At 38.3% G+C, this 16,483-nt stretch overlaps 1 protein-coding gene across 1 annotated transcript; it reads right to left on the reverse strand.

Annotated features, from left to right (window-relative positions):
* Positions 1 to 3,360: 3,360 nt before the first annotated feature.
* LOC149845764 (jasmonate-induced oxygenase 2-like) lies at positions 3,361 to 5,318 on the reverse strand. The gene is made up of 3 exons (XM_089997728.1): positions 4,719 to 5,318; positions 4,261 to 4,588; positions 3,361 to 4,052 (listed from the first exon to the last, which is right to left on the reverse strand). The coding sequence occupies exons 1-3, from the start codon at positions 5,207 to 5,209 to the stop codon at positions 3,783 to 3,785; spliced, it is 1,089 nt and encodes a 362-aa protein (XP_089853854.1). The 5' UTR covers positions 5,210 to 5,318; the 3' UTR covers positions 3,361 to 3,782.
* Between the last annotated feature and the right edge of the window lie 11,165 nt (positions 5,319 to 16,483).

Consider the following 16,483-nt stretch of genomic DNA (forward strand, 5'->3'; position numbering starts at 1 on the left):
TATGTATATATGTGTGTGTGTATATATACTTATGAGCCATGCATACCAATTTGATATGATTCATCATGTTGGTTATCCACCTTTTTTATTTGAAAATTTTGGTATAAATATTAGGTTATTTGTTGATAGAAAAAAAACTACATATTTAGTTTTTATGTAATAAAAAAATGAATTTAACCTAGACTAGAAAATTATTGATATTAGTTGATCTAGGAAGCTGGTTGTTTCGCCATATATATGGGCTTTAGTGGTCATATATGATGTTTGAGACTCGTAAACTTGAGATTTACGAATGCTCTCAATTTCTTTTCCCATAGTGTAGACCTTGGAAAATGATTTTCCCAAGTAATAGCTTGCTGATTGTTGCAATAAGGTCTCATTGAGAGTGAATTGAGGTGTTTGCACTAGTCTTGAGAGATGAATTTTTTCTTAAATTAGAAATTTCAGTGTGTCTTGTTGTACAAAGCGATGAGTATCTGAAGGGTACTTTGGGAAACTAAAAAATTAATAATGAATTTTTATTTAACATAAACAAAATACACAGACCTTAGTTACTCCCTAAAAGATGAGGTAACTTGTCACCTTAAGTGACTCTTTACTCGCCTTGAGAATGAGCTTGCACCAACCCCGTGGGATTGTGTTGAGTTGCCGACATACGCCTTCTCAACTGACGGTAGCGTATTTTTGTTATGGGCCCACCTTGGTCACTAGGATGGACCAGTCCCCAACCACGGTGGCTTAGGGGATGAGGACTTCTTTAGTAGAGGTCCAACTATGTACGCTAGCAGTAGTGCACTATAACCTTTTTTCAAGGAAATGAACTCATTGACGAAGGATTTTGGACTTTGGTGCTGGCAAACCGTGTTCTTATGGGGTTTTAAAATATATATCTAAATTATTCTTAGTTGAATATACACCCCCATGTAGACCGACAAGCCTATAGTGAATCGAGGCAGTGGTGCCCTCATGGAGATAATATTTTTTATCAAAATCTAAGCTAATTATTGTGTGCATTGGTAGATAGCAAAAGATTAATCTAAATGAAAAAGGAAAAATATATATGCATGCATTTAGGTTATCCATAGTTGTTTAGTCACCTCTCGAGTTAGAGGTCTTGTCGAGCTAAATCCCGCAGGGAGTTAGGGTTTGAGACTCATGGTTAGCCTTGGACTTAGTTGGAGTCCAGTTTGGCTTAGTAACCTGTCCATGTCTACTATTGCATAGTGGGCAGTCGTGTTCCCAGTTGAGACTTGTGGTTTGTCTCACCTCTGCTTATTTTTTCCTTTTTTAGATACCCACGAATAGGCAAGCATGACGACGATAGATGTGGTGAACTAAAGTATACCTGGAGCTGGATCGAGGACCCTTCTCTTCCTGGGGATGCTCTGTGTTTTGGGGCTTTATCAAAACTATTATTGGATGTAAATTTTGTAAAGAATCAATGAGAGCTTACCCATGAATTTTGTAAACATTAATGTATACATAAATGGAATGATTGTTTTGCTAAAAAGATTTTTCCTTCCGTTGTGTTAGAAATTATTTGCAAAAGATTCTAGAAATTTTTAAAAAGAAATAAATGTTTGATTTTTCTTTGTGTGCTCTATTTTAAAAAAAAAAATTGGCTCAAGTTTTTGGTGTGTCACATGTATATAACACCATTGTCTATATATTTATATATTTTCAAATCATTTGAATGTCTATTTGTTTACATTTATTGTTATTTGGTTTGTTAGATGTGAAAATCTACAATGGGTTTATATATGATTCAAGAAATTCATAAAAAAAAATCGCATATTTGTCATAATTTTGCAAATATGTAAGTACGATATTTGTGATATCTGGAGATTCACAAATAACTTCATGCGAGAGCATTCAATATATCCAAAAAGTAAGCTATTTGCGAAATTAGTGGTAGGATTTTCATAAATATATTTATACGAAATATGAAATATATGCGAAAGAGTAGGATATTTACGAAATTAGTGGTAAGAATTTTGCAAATATATTTATGTTAAATATGAAATAGATGCGAAAGAGTAGGATATTTACGAAAGTAGTGATAGGAGTTTTACAAATATATTTATATGAAATATAAAATGTATGAAAAAGAGTGGGATATTTGTGATTTTGGTGATTTCAGTTTCACCAAGATTTCACAAATAAATTTATGTGAGTTCGTGAGGTCTAAATTCGCATAAAAAAACCTACAATTCTGTATTTAAGTGAGTGTTAGACATATTCGACAGACAATACAATTTTATTGCAAGAATGCCTAAATTCGCAGTTGCGAAGGGTAAAAGTGTCTTGGCGATGTCAAATATTTGTGATTTTGGACATCAAGAGAATATAAAAAATTAGAGAGTTTTTAAGGAATTACGTCAAATTACCCATAAAGTATGATCATTTTTCATTTATCCAATGTTAAAATTAGTTTGAACTGGCCAATTTAGATCAAATTGGCCATTCGTGTGTCATTTTAATTCAGTTTTTAAGAGTTTATAAATTATTTAATATTCTTTATTGTTTAATGACATGTGTCATTTGATGGTAAAAAGTTTCTAATTCACAAATGATTCGATTTGATTCTTAGGTTTTTAAGAAACTGATTTACCTAGTGAACTGATTTTAACAACATTTCTTGTGTCCCTACTTTCTTTGAAAGGCATGTTAGGTCATGGATTCTCTCTCTCTCCTTCATATATATATATATGAGAAAAAAAACAAGGATAGGTTTTCATATGAGATCCCATAACTCTCATGTTTAATATGTAATTCTATGCCAATTGTCATATGCTTGGATGGTAATCCTGCACCCTAGTTACAATAGGGTGTCCTTTTGCAATTTGGTTCCACTCATCCCTATCTTCATACACCTCATTGGGATTTCAATGATGCATGTTGTTTTCTTCAGATCGGACTTCATAGATGTGATTTATATCATTCATTTAGTGGAGATCCACTTTGAAATCGTGGAAAGCCGACTTGTGTGCAGGTCCTTGATGTGATTAAAAAATCAATGGTTGACAAAACACAAAATATTACAATTTAAAAAAAACATACTACTTTATCCAAAAAAAAAGAGGGAAATGACGATAGGGAATGAGTGGAACCGAAGCTTTTTGCTCAGAAAGGTGATGTTTCGGTGACGAAATTAGTCCAATCTTTTGGTGATTGGAGATTCTCATACACAAAATGCAGAAAATGTAGACCCTTGAATCGTCCCAATCGCCTTTTTGTATGGGGACCAGCAAACAAAGAAATACCCGTACGCAATTATTTCGCACGTGTTTTTGCACCCACTAGGAAGGGTCGACACGCTACTTTAATGTCCAATTCACACACCACAACAAGACTTGAAAATGCAAGACATGGAAATATTTATTATGGAAACATTACTTTGACAAATCAGAAACATTTTCGTCTTTCATTACACACACAGGCGATCAGCATCGTGAACGAGCTTGGGACGAGACGAGACGAACCAAACTGAATCGCGAGCTATTCGATTTATTTACCAGCCCTACCTAAAAACCACACCATCGGCATTGCGGCTATGTGGGCCGCCAGAAGGACCTTTAGAAAGGCCAAATGGCACAATAAGAACAATACCGGCGGTCCCGCACATAAAGCTAAGGCCGTAATTAGTCAGTGAAAAGCACCCAGTCCTTTCCAGTTTCATAAACAGATCAAGAAGGGAAAAAAAAAAAAAACAGCAGAAATTACGGATTGATTCATCGACAGATTTAGTAGAAGCTGAACGCCCCAAGTTTCGAGTGGCGGGCTTAGGAGTCTTCGCTCTTATGAGACGGTTTGGTGGTCAAAGATTCAACTTGGCATTTACCACGTGGGCCCTGCTTGCGGATGTAAACCCTGTACTCGTCGTAGGTCATTGGCTCGTAGAGCGCAGGCCGCTCATCGGTTACCAGCTCGGAGGCTGGCCCCAGCGGAACATCGCTCTTGGGGTTGCAGAAGTACGCAACCGAGAGCCGCTCGCTGAGCGAATTGACTACCACTCTGTGTTCCACGCTCTTGTATATCGCATTGCTAATCACCTGATCACCACCATGGCATCATAATCACAACAGTTTCTATGCCAAAAACAAACACAAGAAAAAGCCTTGTGATAGCGTTCTAGATCAACCCTAGGGGTGCAAGGGGGGTTATTGGCTGCTGGCTTTTCCCCAGCTCATGGCCTCCTCCTTTTAAGTTGTGAGAGAGAGACAGATTTAAGTTGAGAGATAGAGAAAGAGAGAGAGAGACCTGAATCTGATCGCCGATGTTGACGATGAGAGAGTATGGATATGGAGCAATAGTTGTCCACTTGTCATTTCTGCGGACCTGAAGGCCCTTCACTCGCTCGTCCTGAAGGAGCACCGTCATCCCAGCAGGGTCGGCATGTGCGGACAGGCCCAGTGTCAGATCAGGCTGCGGACACTTGGGGTAGTAATTCACCCTCACGCACGACCCCACCTCCCCTCCGAACGCATCCATCAAGAAATCCTCTCTCTGCCCCAGATTGATCGACATCGCCTTCATCAGTCTCCCACACAGCACCAGCACTTGGTTAGAGTACTCTTCGATGGTTTCCCTAAGAGAAGAGAAAAGAGAAAGAAAGATGATAATAATAATAATCCATTTCAGGTCAGACGAGAGAGGAAAACGCCAAGGGGATATATAATAAAGGAGGTCTTAAGAGGGAAGCTGGAATTGGAAGGTACCTGTAGTTGTTTGGAAGAGAAGGCCATTTGTTGGGGTTTCTGAGACTGAGGGGAAGAAGGTTAAGGAAGAAGTAATCTCCCCAATCCAGAATAGCATCCTTCTCGACGCCAAGGCGACTGCCATAGCCTTCATACGTCTTGGGGTTATTGGCATACACCTGCTTCTGCTCTAGAGGGAGTTTGAAGAAGTTATGCCACACCTCCCTCATCCTCTCTAGCAGGTCGTGAGCCACCCCGTGATTGTATACCTGGAAGAAGCCCCAGTTACGACAGGCCTCCGATATCTGTCTGAGCGTCGCCTCCCGACGGGCCTCGTCGTCGAGGCCGCTCAGATCGACTAGGGGGACGTTAATTCCAGTATCAGCGAGCTCGAGTGATGTTGGTCTCTGAGATGGGGGCTTGATGTACCTGTCCGGAACGGTCGATATGCCGCTCTCCGATATAGACTGGGCCCTGTGTATCGGCTCAGGCCACTGGCTTAGGCACTCCATGTTGATGGTTCCTTTGCAGTTATACAGGCCTGAATATGAGAATGTGAAGACGGTAAACCAACCAGTGCATCCAACAAGCTATTTATACACGCATATCTTCTCTTTAATTTGGATAGAGATATCTATACGTATTGTTGCTGCCAATTGCCCACTAGTCAAAAATAAAAGAAAATGTGTTTAATAGGGGGGGGAATCAAGCCATGAAAATAAGAAAACTTCAATTTTTGTAGTACGCCGTAGCTGGCCGACCACATGGACTGTGACCGTCCCGCGGATAACGTTGAAACATAACTACCCAAATCGTAAAATCAAACGGTCTGCTGCAAAGTATCCTGTACAAATGAACTTGGGGAAGCAAATGTGGATGCGGTGGAATGAGATGCGCCATCTCAGAGGGAAGGAAAGCCTCTCTTCTTTTCTTCACGTTCTCGGTACCCATCATTTCAGTGTTTTAAATTTCCGGCGCAGAAACGGCGACCTTTTTGCATTCCTGATGCATACTGACCTACCTTTATCGGAAATATCATGATCTTTTGTTAAAAATCCTAATACAGCCTTAGTCAGTTCTTCTGAAAATGGTCAAATAAAAGACCCGTTCTAATATTACTTTTGCCCTTATAGGGCTAACCTGAGTTAATTATTTTGAAATACCAAAAATACCCTTTTACTTTATCCTCAACCATGTGCATTTTCTTGTACTGTGATTTGGTTATTCATATGTTAATAGCAGCATCTAAGGAGAGGGTGGTGTATGTTTTCCCCCAATGATTCACGGGTCTGAATGAGCACCACATATACAATCACATGGGACTCGTATTCCCATGTATGTTGACATCACTTAGCATTGGAGTCTGGTGTGGTTGCAAAGACTTAAATACCCTTTCTTGCTATTTTTCTCATAAAATGACGGTTTGAGAAAATGACAAAAATGCCCTTCATTCAAAAAAGAAAAAACAAACGGCTCAAAAAAATGACAAACATGTCCTTCATTCAGAAAGTCGAGGATGATGTTGACTCTTCAAAGTCTACACAGCGAAACGAACCTTAATCGTTTCGCCGATGGTGATCCGGCGAAATGATGGTGAGTCGACGATCCGATGGTGAGCCGGCGATCCAATGGTCATCCGGCAAAACGAACCTGAACCATCAAAAATGTTTGTTTGAACTTTTTCATCGTCATCTTCTTCTTCTTCCTTTTCCGTAAAACACTGTAAAACCCTCTCTCTCTAGAGAAGAAATCAAGGGAGGCAAAGAGTTTCCCCTAGAGAAGGCCATGAACATCAATCCTCTCACACTTTCTCCCTTCTGTCTCTACTTCTATGCACATCCAGCAGACGATCCTACATTGCTCCATCAAACAATGACTGACCTGCACACTGACTGTAGCATCGTTCAACTTGATGAGTTGTGGAGCCTGATTCATAGTTTTTGCCCTTACAGGAGGGGGTTTGGGGGCTCCTCCCAGCTTGAGTAGCATCATTCAACTGGATGAGTTGTGGAGCCTGATTTAGAGTTTTTGCCCTTACAGGAGGGGGTCCTGGGGGTCCCCCCCAACGTGGATCCCGCTGCGTGGTTAGTGGACGGGGGTCCAAGGGGGGCCGCCCCTGGCGGGGGCAGCGCCCCCCGGACCAAATTTTTTTGGGGCCTTGTATAATTTTTTTATTTTCTTTCCTTCTTTTAACTATTGAAAAAGAGCAATAAAGCGTTTTGTTTAATCGTGGGGCTCATGTTTTCTTTGGTTGTTTCTTGCTTGAGGTTTTCATAACACCCCTTCTCACGATTTTTTTATTTTTTTTTTGTTTCTTTCCCACGATTTTTTCAATGACTCCCCTACAACGATTTTTAGTGTTGTTGGGTCTTCAACGAGCTTCACAACGATTTATAGTGTTGTCCGGTCTTCCAACAACGATTTGTAGTATTATTGGGCCTTCCTACAGCGATTTTGTAGTATTTTCGAGTCTCAAACGAGCCCAACAATAATTTATAGTGTTATTCGGCCTTCCAACAGCGATTTGTAGTATTGTCGAGCCTTCTTACAATGATTTGTAGTGTTTTCGAGTCTCCAACAATCCCCACAACGATTTATAATGTTATCCAGTCTTCCAACAACGATTTGTAGTCTCTTCCCCAAATCACTATAGCGATTTGTAGTGTTTTTGGGTCTCCATCGAGCCTCATAGCGATTTATAGTGTTGTTGGATCTCACTATAGCGATTTGTAGTGTCTTTCGCAAATCACTATAGCGATTTGTAGTGCTATTCAGTAAGCAAATCATTGTAAATCGCTACCCGAATTAGGACCAACTTGTCAGGGCCATATCTCCCTAACCGAAGATCATATTTTAAATCGTTGGATATGCAGAGAAGTAGAAAGAGAAGGGAGAGAGAGTGAGAGGGTTGATGTTCATGGCCTTCTCCAGGGGGAACTCTTTGTCTCCCTTGATTTCTTCTTTAGAGAGAGAGGGTTTTACAGTGTTTTACGGAGAAGAAAGAAGAAGAAGATGGCGATGAAAAGTTTAAACAAACATTTTTTATAGCTCAGGTTCGTTTCGTCTGATGACCATCGGATCGTCGGCTCACCATCGTTTCGTCGGATCACCATCGGCGAAATGATTAAGGTTCGTTTCGATGCTATTCACGCTGCGAGGAGCCCCCAAACCCCCTTCCTGTAAGGGCAAAAACTCTGAATCAGGCTCCACAACTCATCAAGTTGAATGATGCTATCCATGCTGGGAGGAGCCCCCAAACCCTTCTCCTGTAAGGGCAAAAAACTCTGAATCAAGCTCCACAACTCATTAAGTTGAATGATGCTACCCACGCTGGGAGGAGCCCTCAGACCCCTCTTCTGTAAGGGTAAAAACTCTGAATCAGGCTCCACAACTCTTCAAGTTGAATGATGCTACCCACGATCGGAGGAGCCCCCATACCCCTCTCCTATAAGGGTAAAAACTCTGAATCAGGATTCACAACTCATTTAGTTGAATGATGCTATCTACGATGGGAAGAGTCCCCAAACCCTCCTTCTGTAAGGGTAAAAACTCTGAATCAGGCTCCACAACAGTCAATGTGCAGGTCAGACGGTGCTTGATAGAGTAATGTAGGATCTTCTGCTGGATGTGCACAGAAGTAGAAAGAGAAGGGAGAGAGAGAGAGTGAGAGGGTTGATGTTCATGGCCTCCTCCAGAGAAGATTTCTTTGTCGGATAATCCTGCAGTGCAGAGACTGGGTCTTAAATAATAATCTTCGGGGCACTTAAGTCTTTACAACCACTCCTTTTCTAGAATCTTCCTTTTTTTTGGCACCAATGGAGGAGAGGGTACTTAAGTCTTTACAATCGCATCAAACTTCAACGCTAATTAATGTTGACAAACATAAGGATACAAGATGCAAATGCTTAAATACGTGGTGCTTTTTGGGACCCCCGAGCATGAGATGCCCTGTTGGAGGGGTAACATATAACCTGCCCCCGCATCTAACAGCAGGTGGATCGATGTAAGTTCCTCACATGCAAGGGAAATCGTACACTTTTAGTAGTGAATGAGGGTAAAAATATTAATTTTAAAACACTATAAAAATCTTTTCTAGGATTGTATGTGATGGAGGTTAACTCAAGGTCCTTATTCCCGAATACAGGACTCCATCAAGAATTTAACAAAATGTGGTACGTGCTATGAAATTCCATGTAAAAAGTGCGTTTCTATCAGTAGAATCAATCTTTTTTTCTTATCATTTGGATGAGGCGAAAGGCTTAATTTGGTGTTATCATTGTGCCGGCTCTATTTCTCGTCTTCTTTTTTATTTTATTTTATTTTTCCTCTTCCTTTTTCCTTAATCGTGTCTCTAGCTGTTCGGATGGAAGGGGAGAGAGAAGATGGCTTGCCGACATCACCACTACACATGTTTTGGGCATGTGATTGTTGTAACCAAGGAGATCCATACAAGTGGGTGACGACTTCTACCTCTTACTTAACCAAAGGCTAGCTCTAGTTGTTTGTTTCCTTAATCTTTTATTACTCACTCCACTTAAATTTATATTTAGATATATGCATTTGGTTGTTCACATTGATCAATCAATGCTTATATTTTAGCTTCATGCGATCATTAGCCCTCTTGATTTCTTTGTACAAAGAGTCTAGTTGGCTTAGTCATCAATGACACATTACTGAAAACAACTCATCGGTCACTGATGACATCAGATTCCCCTACATGTTCATTGCATGCATGTGAGCTAGTTATATAGAAAGAAAAGGAACGGATCGATCATAGGGGATGAGAAAGAATTTGTTGTCGAAAGAAAAAGGAAAACAGATGGATCAAAGGGGATAAGGAAGAGAAACACAATTCAAACTATTGATTGATTAGCCGCATGCATGGTGTGTTTCAATGTCCAAGTGTACACGTTATCAATAAATTTATCATCTTCATTGTCATCTTATTCAACGTCATCTGAAATTTTCTAAGCCCGCATTTCACGCTTCTATTTGCATTGGCAACTTGGTGGTGCCACACCTAAACGCGTGCAGTGCTCTCTCTCTCTCTCTCTCTCTCTCTCTCTCTCTCTGATATATCCAATTTCTATACTAGGTGTTACATATGATGGAAAGACATAACAGCCAATTGATTTGTCAGCCAGCGTGCAATAGAAATCTGTCTTGTATCGTTTGGCATGCAAATGAAAGTATTATTGGGTCACTGCATGCGTATAGATAGAGAGAGAGAGCCGAAAAGCTATCAACATTTACTTAAAAGTGAAACTCAACAGAGCGTTGAGTCCCACAAGCACAAATACAACAGCACTACATGAAAACACCCTTTACACAAAAACAGAAAACTCATCAAGGACCACAGACATCTAGATGAGGATAGGTTGTAGGCAGAGGCAGGTCTTTGAGATATATGCCTAAGATAGCATACACATCAGCCAAAACCCTATGAGTCAAACAGTTAAGGTTGAACGGGACATCCCAAAAAGTAGCATCGTTTCTGGCCATCCATATGAACCACCACACCCAAAATAACCACTCTCCAAAGCTTGAGATTTAAGTCTGAACACGTCACCAGACACTCTTTGTTTCCCTTGAGATTTAAGTGAGCCAACTCAATTTCAAGTCATTTATCTTGGGTTTGTCATAAGGTTAAAGTCTGCTCAGATTGCTACAAGAATAATCCAAGCTTGAACACCACAGTTCGGCTCATTTACCAGCCTTACCAGCAACTACGATGTGCGGTTTAATTATTATTGTGGTTAAGTTCTTGATTTTTTTTTTTAATTGCATTGTTTTTCAATAGTCTAGCTTGGTCCTTCCTGTGGAGAGGTTCCTGATGAGAAGTGATGCAAATTCCGTAGGTTATGCGTTACATTTTTTTGTGTTGCTTATATAAACAGGCATTAGACGTGAGTGTTTGTGTGGTGGTTCTTTATCTTGTTAACACCTTGTTCTCTTACAATAATCTATTGAGTTTAGTATTTCTCTTATCTGTGTGTGGTAGAACTTTTATTCTTTCTTTTTTTTTTCAACATTTCATTCGAAATGCTGAAGATATAATTGTGACAAAGCACTGCTCTACAAATGATTTGATGATCTCACCAAAGTACTTTCACTTCTAAAGCTCATTAAATTCAGAGATTCACCTGGTGTTTTCAGCTTTGCATCAAAGGAAAGAGATAAGAAGTGATGCAAATTCTATGGGTTATAGGTAACATTTTTTTATAGTGAGGGTTGTGAGAAAAGTCGTGGATGAGTGAAAAGTCATGGCTAGTTGAAAGGTTGTAAAAGGTCGTGTGTTAGAGCATTAAAAATCGTGTGAGTATTGTAACCGTGTAATAAAGTGTTAGTGGTGTATATAAGTGGGTAGTTTCCACGTTTAACTGATGTTTGTGTTTGTGTGGTTTTTGTCTTGTTAACACTTTGTTCTCTTTCCATAATCTGTTTTTAATATTCCTCTTATCTGTGTGTAGCAGAACTTCTGTTCTTTTTTCCTTCCAACGATTCTATGTTGAGGGCGGATCAAGTGCAATCGCGTTGCACACAAAACCTGTGTGGCTGAAACTGGCTGCCCTTCATCTTTGGGACACAGCCTGTCAGCTGCGGTTCCCAACAGCCGATGGAGGGTGGTAAGGTACAGCAGCACACGTGTTGTGTGCAATGTGTTTGCATTTGATCCCACACTTCCATGTTGCCCAATGTTGTCAGATCATTGCCCATCAATCTGAACCGGCTGAGTCGTATCATATCAACTAAAAATGAATAGAAACAAGGCTGACTCAGTTTAGTTTTTTAAAATACTTAAAAATCATTAAAAATATTTTCCAAATATTTGTAATATTATTTTATATTTTACTGAAAAGCGTCATCCCTTGGTTGAATACTGGTGGATCCCTTGTCCAGTTTAGCTTCATCTACAAAGTCCGGTCGAGAAAGGGAACTGGAATAGTGGGACCAACTCTTTTGAGAATTCCACTTTGATGAGTCCAATGAAAAACTCGTGCTGTTATAGTTTCTGGATTCAACCTTTTTTTTTTTTTCCCCACTTGGAGGCGATTAGATCAATTGGGGACAGCCGACGTTTTGTGTGTACTTGATACTTTTTGTTCACGAGTCAAATCGCTTGAATATGTTCACATTACTCCTCTTTCGTACCTTGTATTATTGCTTTGCTTGTAAGCGTATATTGCACGCGAAAACGTTTCACATTAAGACTAAATCTTTCTTCTAGAATGGGAAGAGTTCGCACTTTTTTCAAAAAAAACAAAAACAACGGAGGTACTTGGCGTGCCCAGTGATCACATTAGGTGGATGCATCAACCCCCATCTTAGTTCCCTTCTTAAGCTGACCCACTTACACAACAGAGACCGCTGGCCAAAACAACAACAACAACATGAAAGGCAAAAGGGATGACGCTCTCAAGCTTAACAACAAGTCCTCTGGCTCCCAGTAGAAGCCGAGCACTCAAGAAAAGATAAAGCGAGATGGATAGAGTTATGACCGCAAGTTCACTCCTTTAGATCAGCCTCTCAGAAAGGTCCTTGAATATATGTTAAGCAGGGGAATGGTTAAATTTCCAAGAATTGTTGATCATCCGGTCACCCTAGGGAAATGGAAAGATCATTTTTGCAAGTTTCATTGAGCTATGAGGCATGATACTGAACTATGCTTCATCTTCAAAAACATTGTTCAAGACTGCATTGACAAGAATATCCTTGTGAAAGATAAGAAAGAAGATCAACCAGCCGTCCTGACTAAGCATTTTTTGGACCACTCGAGAAAATGACAATGCCAAAGTTTTTCTGCTTTCTTTCTTTATTCCAGTCATCTTGTAGGGACAAGTCAGTCACAGTCTTTTATGTCCTTTGGTCAAATACTTGTAAATATTCAATCCTTGTTATTAGCTACTCATTAATGAAATATCAATTTTCTTCATATCTCTGATGTTCAATACCTCTTTCTTTTGCTATACTAGGGCATCTTTTATTTTGAAATTCTATTTTCACTTCAAAATGTTTTGTATATAGGCGGGACCAAACAAAAACTTTTGTCATTAGTTTCTATTAATTTTCATCAAATTCCTGTTCTTTTCCCTTTTAGATAAGGGACAATCCTGACATCACTCATGAGAGTGATAGGATTACCTACAAGAGTTTGTCCAAAATTGTGAATTTTTGAAAATTTTTATAAAAATCTCCATCCTGATCATCGAAAGCTTTTCAAAGCAATTGTCTTTTTCAAAATATTGGGTGGAGTTTTTTACAGAAACTGGTTTTCGAACCGATCATTTTGAATCAACCCTCGTGTTGATCTTCTTTTTCCAAAATTGGTTTCGAATCGGTCATTTCAAATAAACCCTCGTGTTGATCACTTTTCAAAATTAACCCTTGTGTTGATCATTTTTCAAAATCAACCCTCGTGTTGACCATTTTCCAAAATCAACCCTCATGTTGATCATTTTCCAGAATCAGCCCTCGTGTTGATCATTTTTCAAAATCAACCCTCCTATTGATCATTTTTTAAAATCAACCCTCGTGTTGATCATTTTTCAAAATCAACCCTTGTGTTGATCATTTTTTAAAATCAAACCTCGGGTTGATCATTTTTCAGAAGCAACCCTCATGTTGACCATTTTCCAGAATCAACCTTCGTGTTGATCATTTTCCAGAATCAACCCTCGTGTTGATCATTTTTCAAAATCAACCCTCGGGTTGATCTTTTTCAAAATCAACCCTCACGTTGATCATTCTTCAAAATCAACCCTCGTGTTGATCATTTTCAAAACAACTCTTATGTTGATCATCCTCTCAAAATCAGCCCCTGGGTTGATCCTTTTTGTCAAAAGAATTATATTTTATCAGTCTATTTCAAAATCAACGTTTGAGTTGATCTTCTTCTAAAAAAATGAATTTTTACTAGTTTTCTGAACATTTTCCTTTCAAAGATTCCATATGCAGGCAAGATCAAGCAAAATCTTTTCGTCAACAATTCTTCATCAATTTTCAACAATTCTCATCAATCTCTTTTTTTTCTCATTCAGGATAAGGGATAATCCTAAGACTATTCATAGAAGTAATGTAGTTCTCTATAATGGTTCATTCAAGTTGTGAATCTTCCTGGGCCTAGAATGTTCACAAAATTATCATCACAACCATAAAAAATTCTCAAAGCACAAATATTTCACCAAATTTAGCTTACAAGTCAAAACCCAGTCCTCGAACTGGTCATTTTCAAAGTCTTCGATCTTAAATCAAATCCTTCTTCTAAAAATTCAATCCTTGCACTGACGATTTTCAAAATTTTGATTCTCAAATTGAATGCTATCCTTCAGAAAAATGAGTTCCAACTCAGACATTGTTTCAAAAATAAGTTCTGACTCGGACATTATTTCAAAAATGAGTTTCGACTCAGACATCTCTCAAAAACCGAGTTCTGACTTGAACATTATTTCAAAAATGAGTTCCGACTCGGACATCTCTCAAAAACTGAATTCTGACTCAGACATTATTTCAAAAATGAGTTCCAACTCGGACAATTGTTTCAAAAATGAGTTCTGACTCGAACAAATTGTTTCAAAAATGAGTTTCGACTTGGATGATTGTTTCAAAAACAAGTTTCGACTCAGACATTGTCTCAAAAATAAGTTTCGACTCGAACAAATTGTTTCAAAAAAATGAGTTTTGACTCAAACTTTCTTTCAAAAAAATCCAAATCTTCCAAGTTGGGCTTTCTTCAAAATCCAACTCTTGAGCAGGTCAAACTCCCAAATTCAACTTCATGCTTAATGCCATGTTTTTCTAATGAGACCTGTGGGTCAACCAATTTTATCAAATTCAAATATTTTTTAACCTTCAGGTTACAATTTTATCAAATATCAATCATTTTCCAACCTTCGGGTTGTAATTTCTCAATTTCGATCATTTTTCAACCTTTGAGTTATAATTTCTCAATTTCAATCATTTTCTAACCCTCAGGTTATAATTTTATCAATTGCAATAATTTTTTGATCTTCGGATCACAATTTTGTTAAATGATAATCATTTTCCGACCTTCAAGTTATAATTTTGCCAATGATGGTCTTTTAAACTTCAAGTTAAATCCAACTTTCAAGTTGATCCTACCAAACCCAGTTTAGCACTGGCACTGGTCCTTCCAAACCCAGTTTAGCACTGGTCCTTTCAAACTCAGTTCAACACTGGTCCTTTCAAACCCAGATCAATACTGGTCCTTCTAAACCCAATCTTTGCAATGATCAAACTTTCAAGATCCAAACTTTAGCCACGGATTTATCAAATCTGATATCAAGTAACTCACTTACAAAGGATTTCTTGATATTTTGCCAATTTGCTATTAAAACTATTTGTTGATTTCAAAATTTCACTGCACAAGAGAATTACCTCAAATTACCTCTAGTATTCTTTCTCAAAAGGGTAAAACTTTTTGCAAAAAGGAGCAAAATTCAATTCTTTTCCTGTTGGTCAACCGAAAGGATGAAGGAAAAATCCCTAATATGACCGTAAAGGAACATTCAATGATTTTGAAAAGCCAGAAATGAATTAATATTAATCATAGATATGGCACATTTTCAAAAATGATTTTTCTGGCAATAAGACAGTAGAAATATCCTGAGCGATAAAGAATTCACTCAATTTTCTCAATAACATAAGCATAATTGATTATCTGCAAAAGGGATCTCTCTACTATCATCAAGTTGAAGATCGATAGACGAGTTAGACCCCTGAGGACAAAGAAAATTTCAATCATCTACAAGTTGAAGGAGCATGTGACAAATCATTCCTGAAAAAGTTCAAACCATAGCCAAGTTGAAGGCTGATGCGATGAACCTTCCGACAAACCCTAAAAGATATTTGATTTATGTTATCGTCAAAAGATTTCCCATCAGAGAGAAAATATCATCAATTTAATTTCTGGAAACAAGGAAGGCATTTATCATCTCCAAGTTGAAGGAAAATATGATACGCTCTTCTAGAGGAGCTTTGAAATATCTCCAAGTTGAAGGTTGATAAGTCGAACTTCTCGCCAAACCCCAAGAGAGCTCAATTTCTATGTCTCAAAAAGAGTGCAAAAAGATCATCATAGGAAAACCCCAGATATCTGTTATCATCACAAAATTTTACTTTTGCAAGTCAAACTGACCTTTGAAAAATATTTTGAAAATAACTCACCTCCATTTTAAAACGCGGGATAATTCCGAAGAATGGGACTCGTCTGTCGGTACGAGGTTTAATCGTTCTTGGCACCTTTACCAAGGGGTAATTGAACCAAGGATCAAAAGTCTGCTTAGCTTTGCTCAACTTGTCTAAACCGATGTTCTATTTCCTAAATGCACAAAGAATCAGGCATGTACTATGAATTTCTGAAAATGCAGATTTGAAAACATGATGTTTGCTTTGAATATTTGAAATACTTGGAAAATTCTTAGAAAAGATAACACTTTGAAAATCGTGAATCATGATTGGGAGAGAATTTCTGAAGAAAAGAAAACTGATTTCTGAAGAAATATAAGTGTTTTGTGAAAATCGATTTCTAAGGAATTTCAAATAACTTTGGAAAAACTTGATTTCTCTAAATTCAGACTTTGAAATTGAAGATGTTATGACTTAGAAATTTGTAATTTGAAGTTGAGAAATACTTGAAATACCATTTGAAAGCTCAAAGTTTTGAGAAAATCGATTTCTGAGTAAGACTTAGAAAATTTTGAGATTATCGATTTCTGAACTAGAATTGGGATTTGCAAATTGAATGAAATGAATGAATTTGGATTTGA

Source organism: Nuphar pumila, chromosome 2, assembly GCF_984573655.1.
Source record: "Nuphar pumila chromosome 2, dmNupPumi1.hap1.1, whole genome shotgun sequence".
Lineage (NCBI taxonomy): Eukaryota > Viridiplantae > Streptophyta > Magnoliopsida > Nymphaeales > Nymphaeaceae > Nuphar > Nuphar pumila.

Excerpts from the sequence above, each read along its gene's own strand:
- LOC149845764 (XM_089997728.1), bottom strand. The coding sequence starts at position 5,209 with ATGGAGTGCCTAAGCCAGTGGCCTGAGCCGATACACAGGGCCCAGTCT. Across the intron at positions 4,589-4,718 it reads TCTCTTCCAAACAACTACAG|GGAAACCATCGAAGAGTACT; the intron begins GTACCTTCCAAT and ends CTCTTCTCTTAG. Across the intron at positions 4,053-4,260 it reads ACATCGGCGATCAGATTCAG|GTGATTAGCAATGCGATATA; the intron begins GTCTCTCTCTCT and ends GGTGGTGATCAG.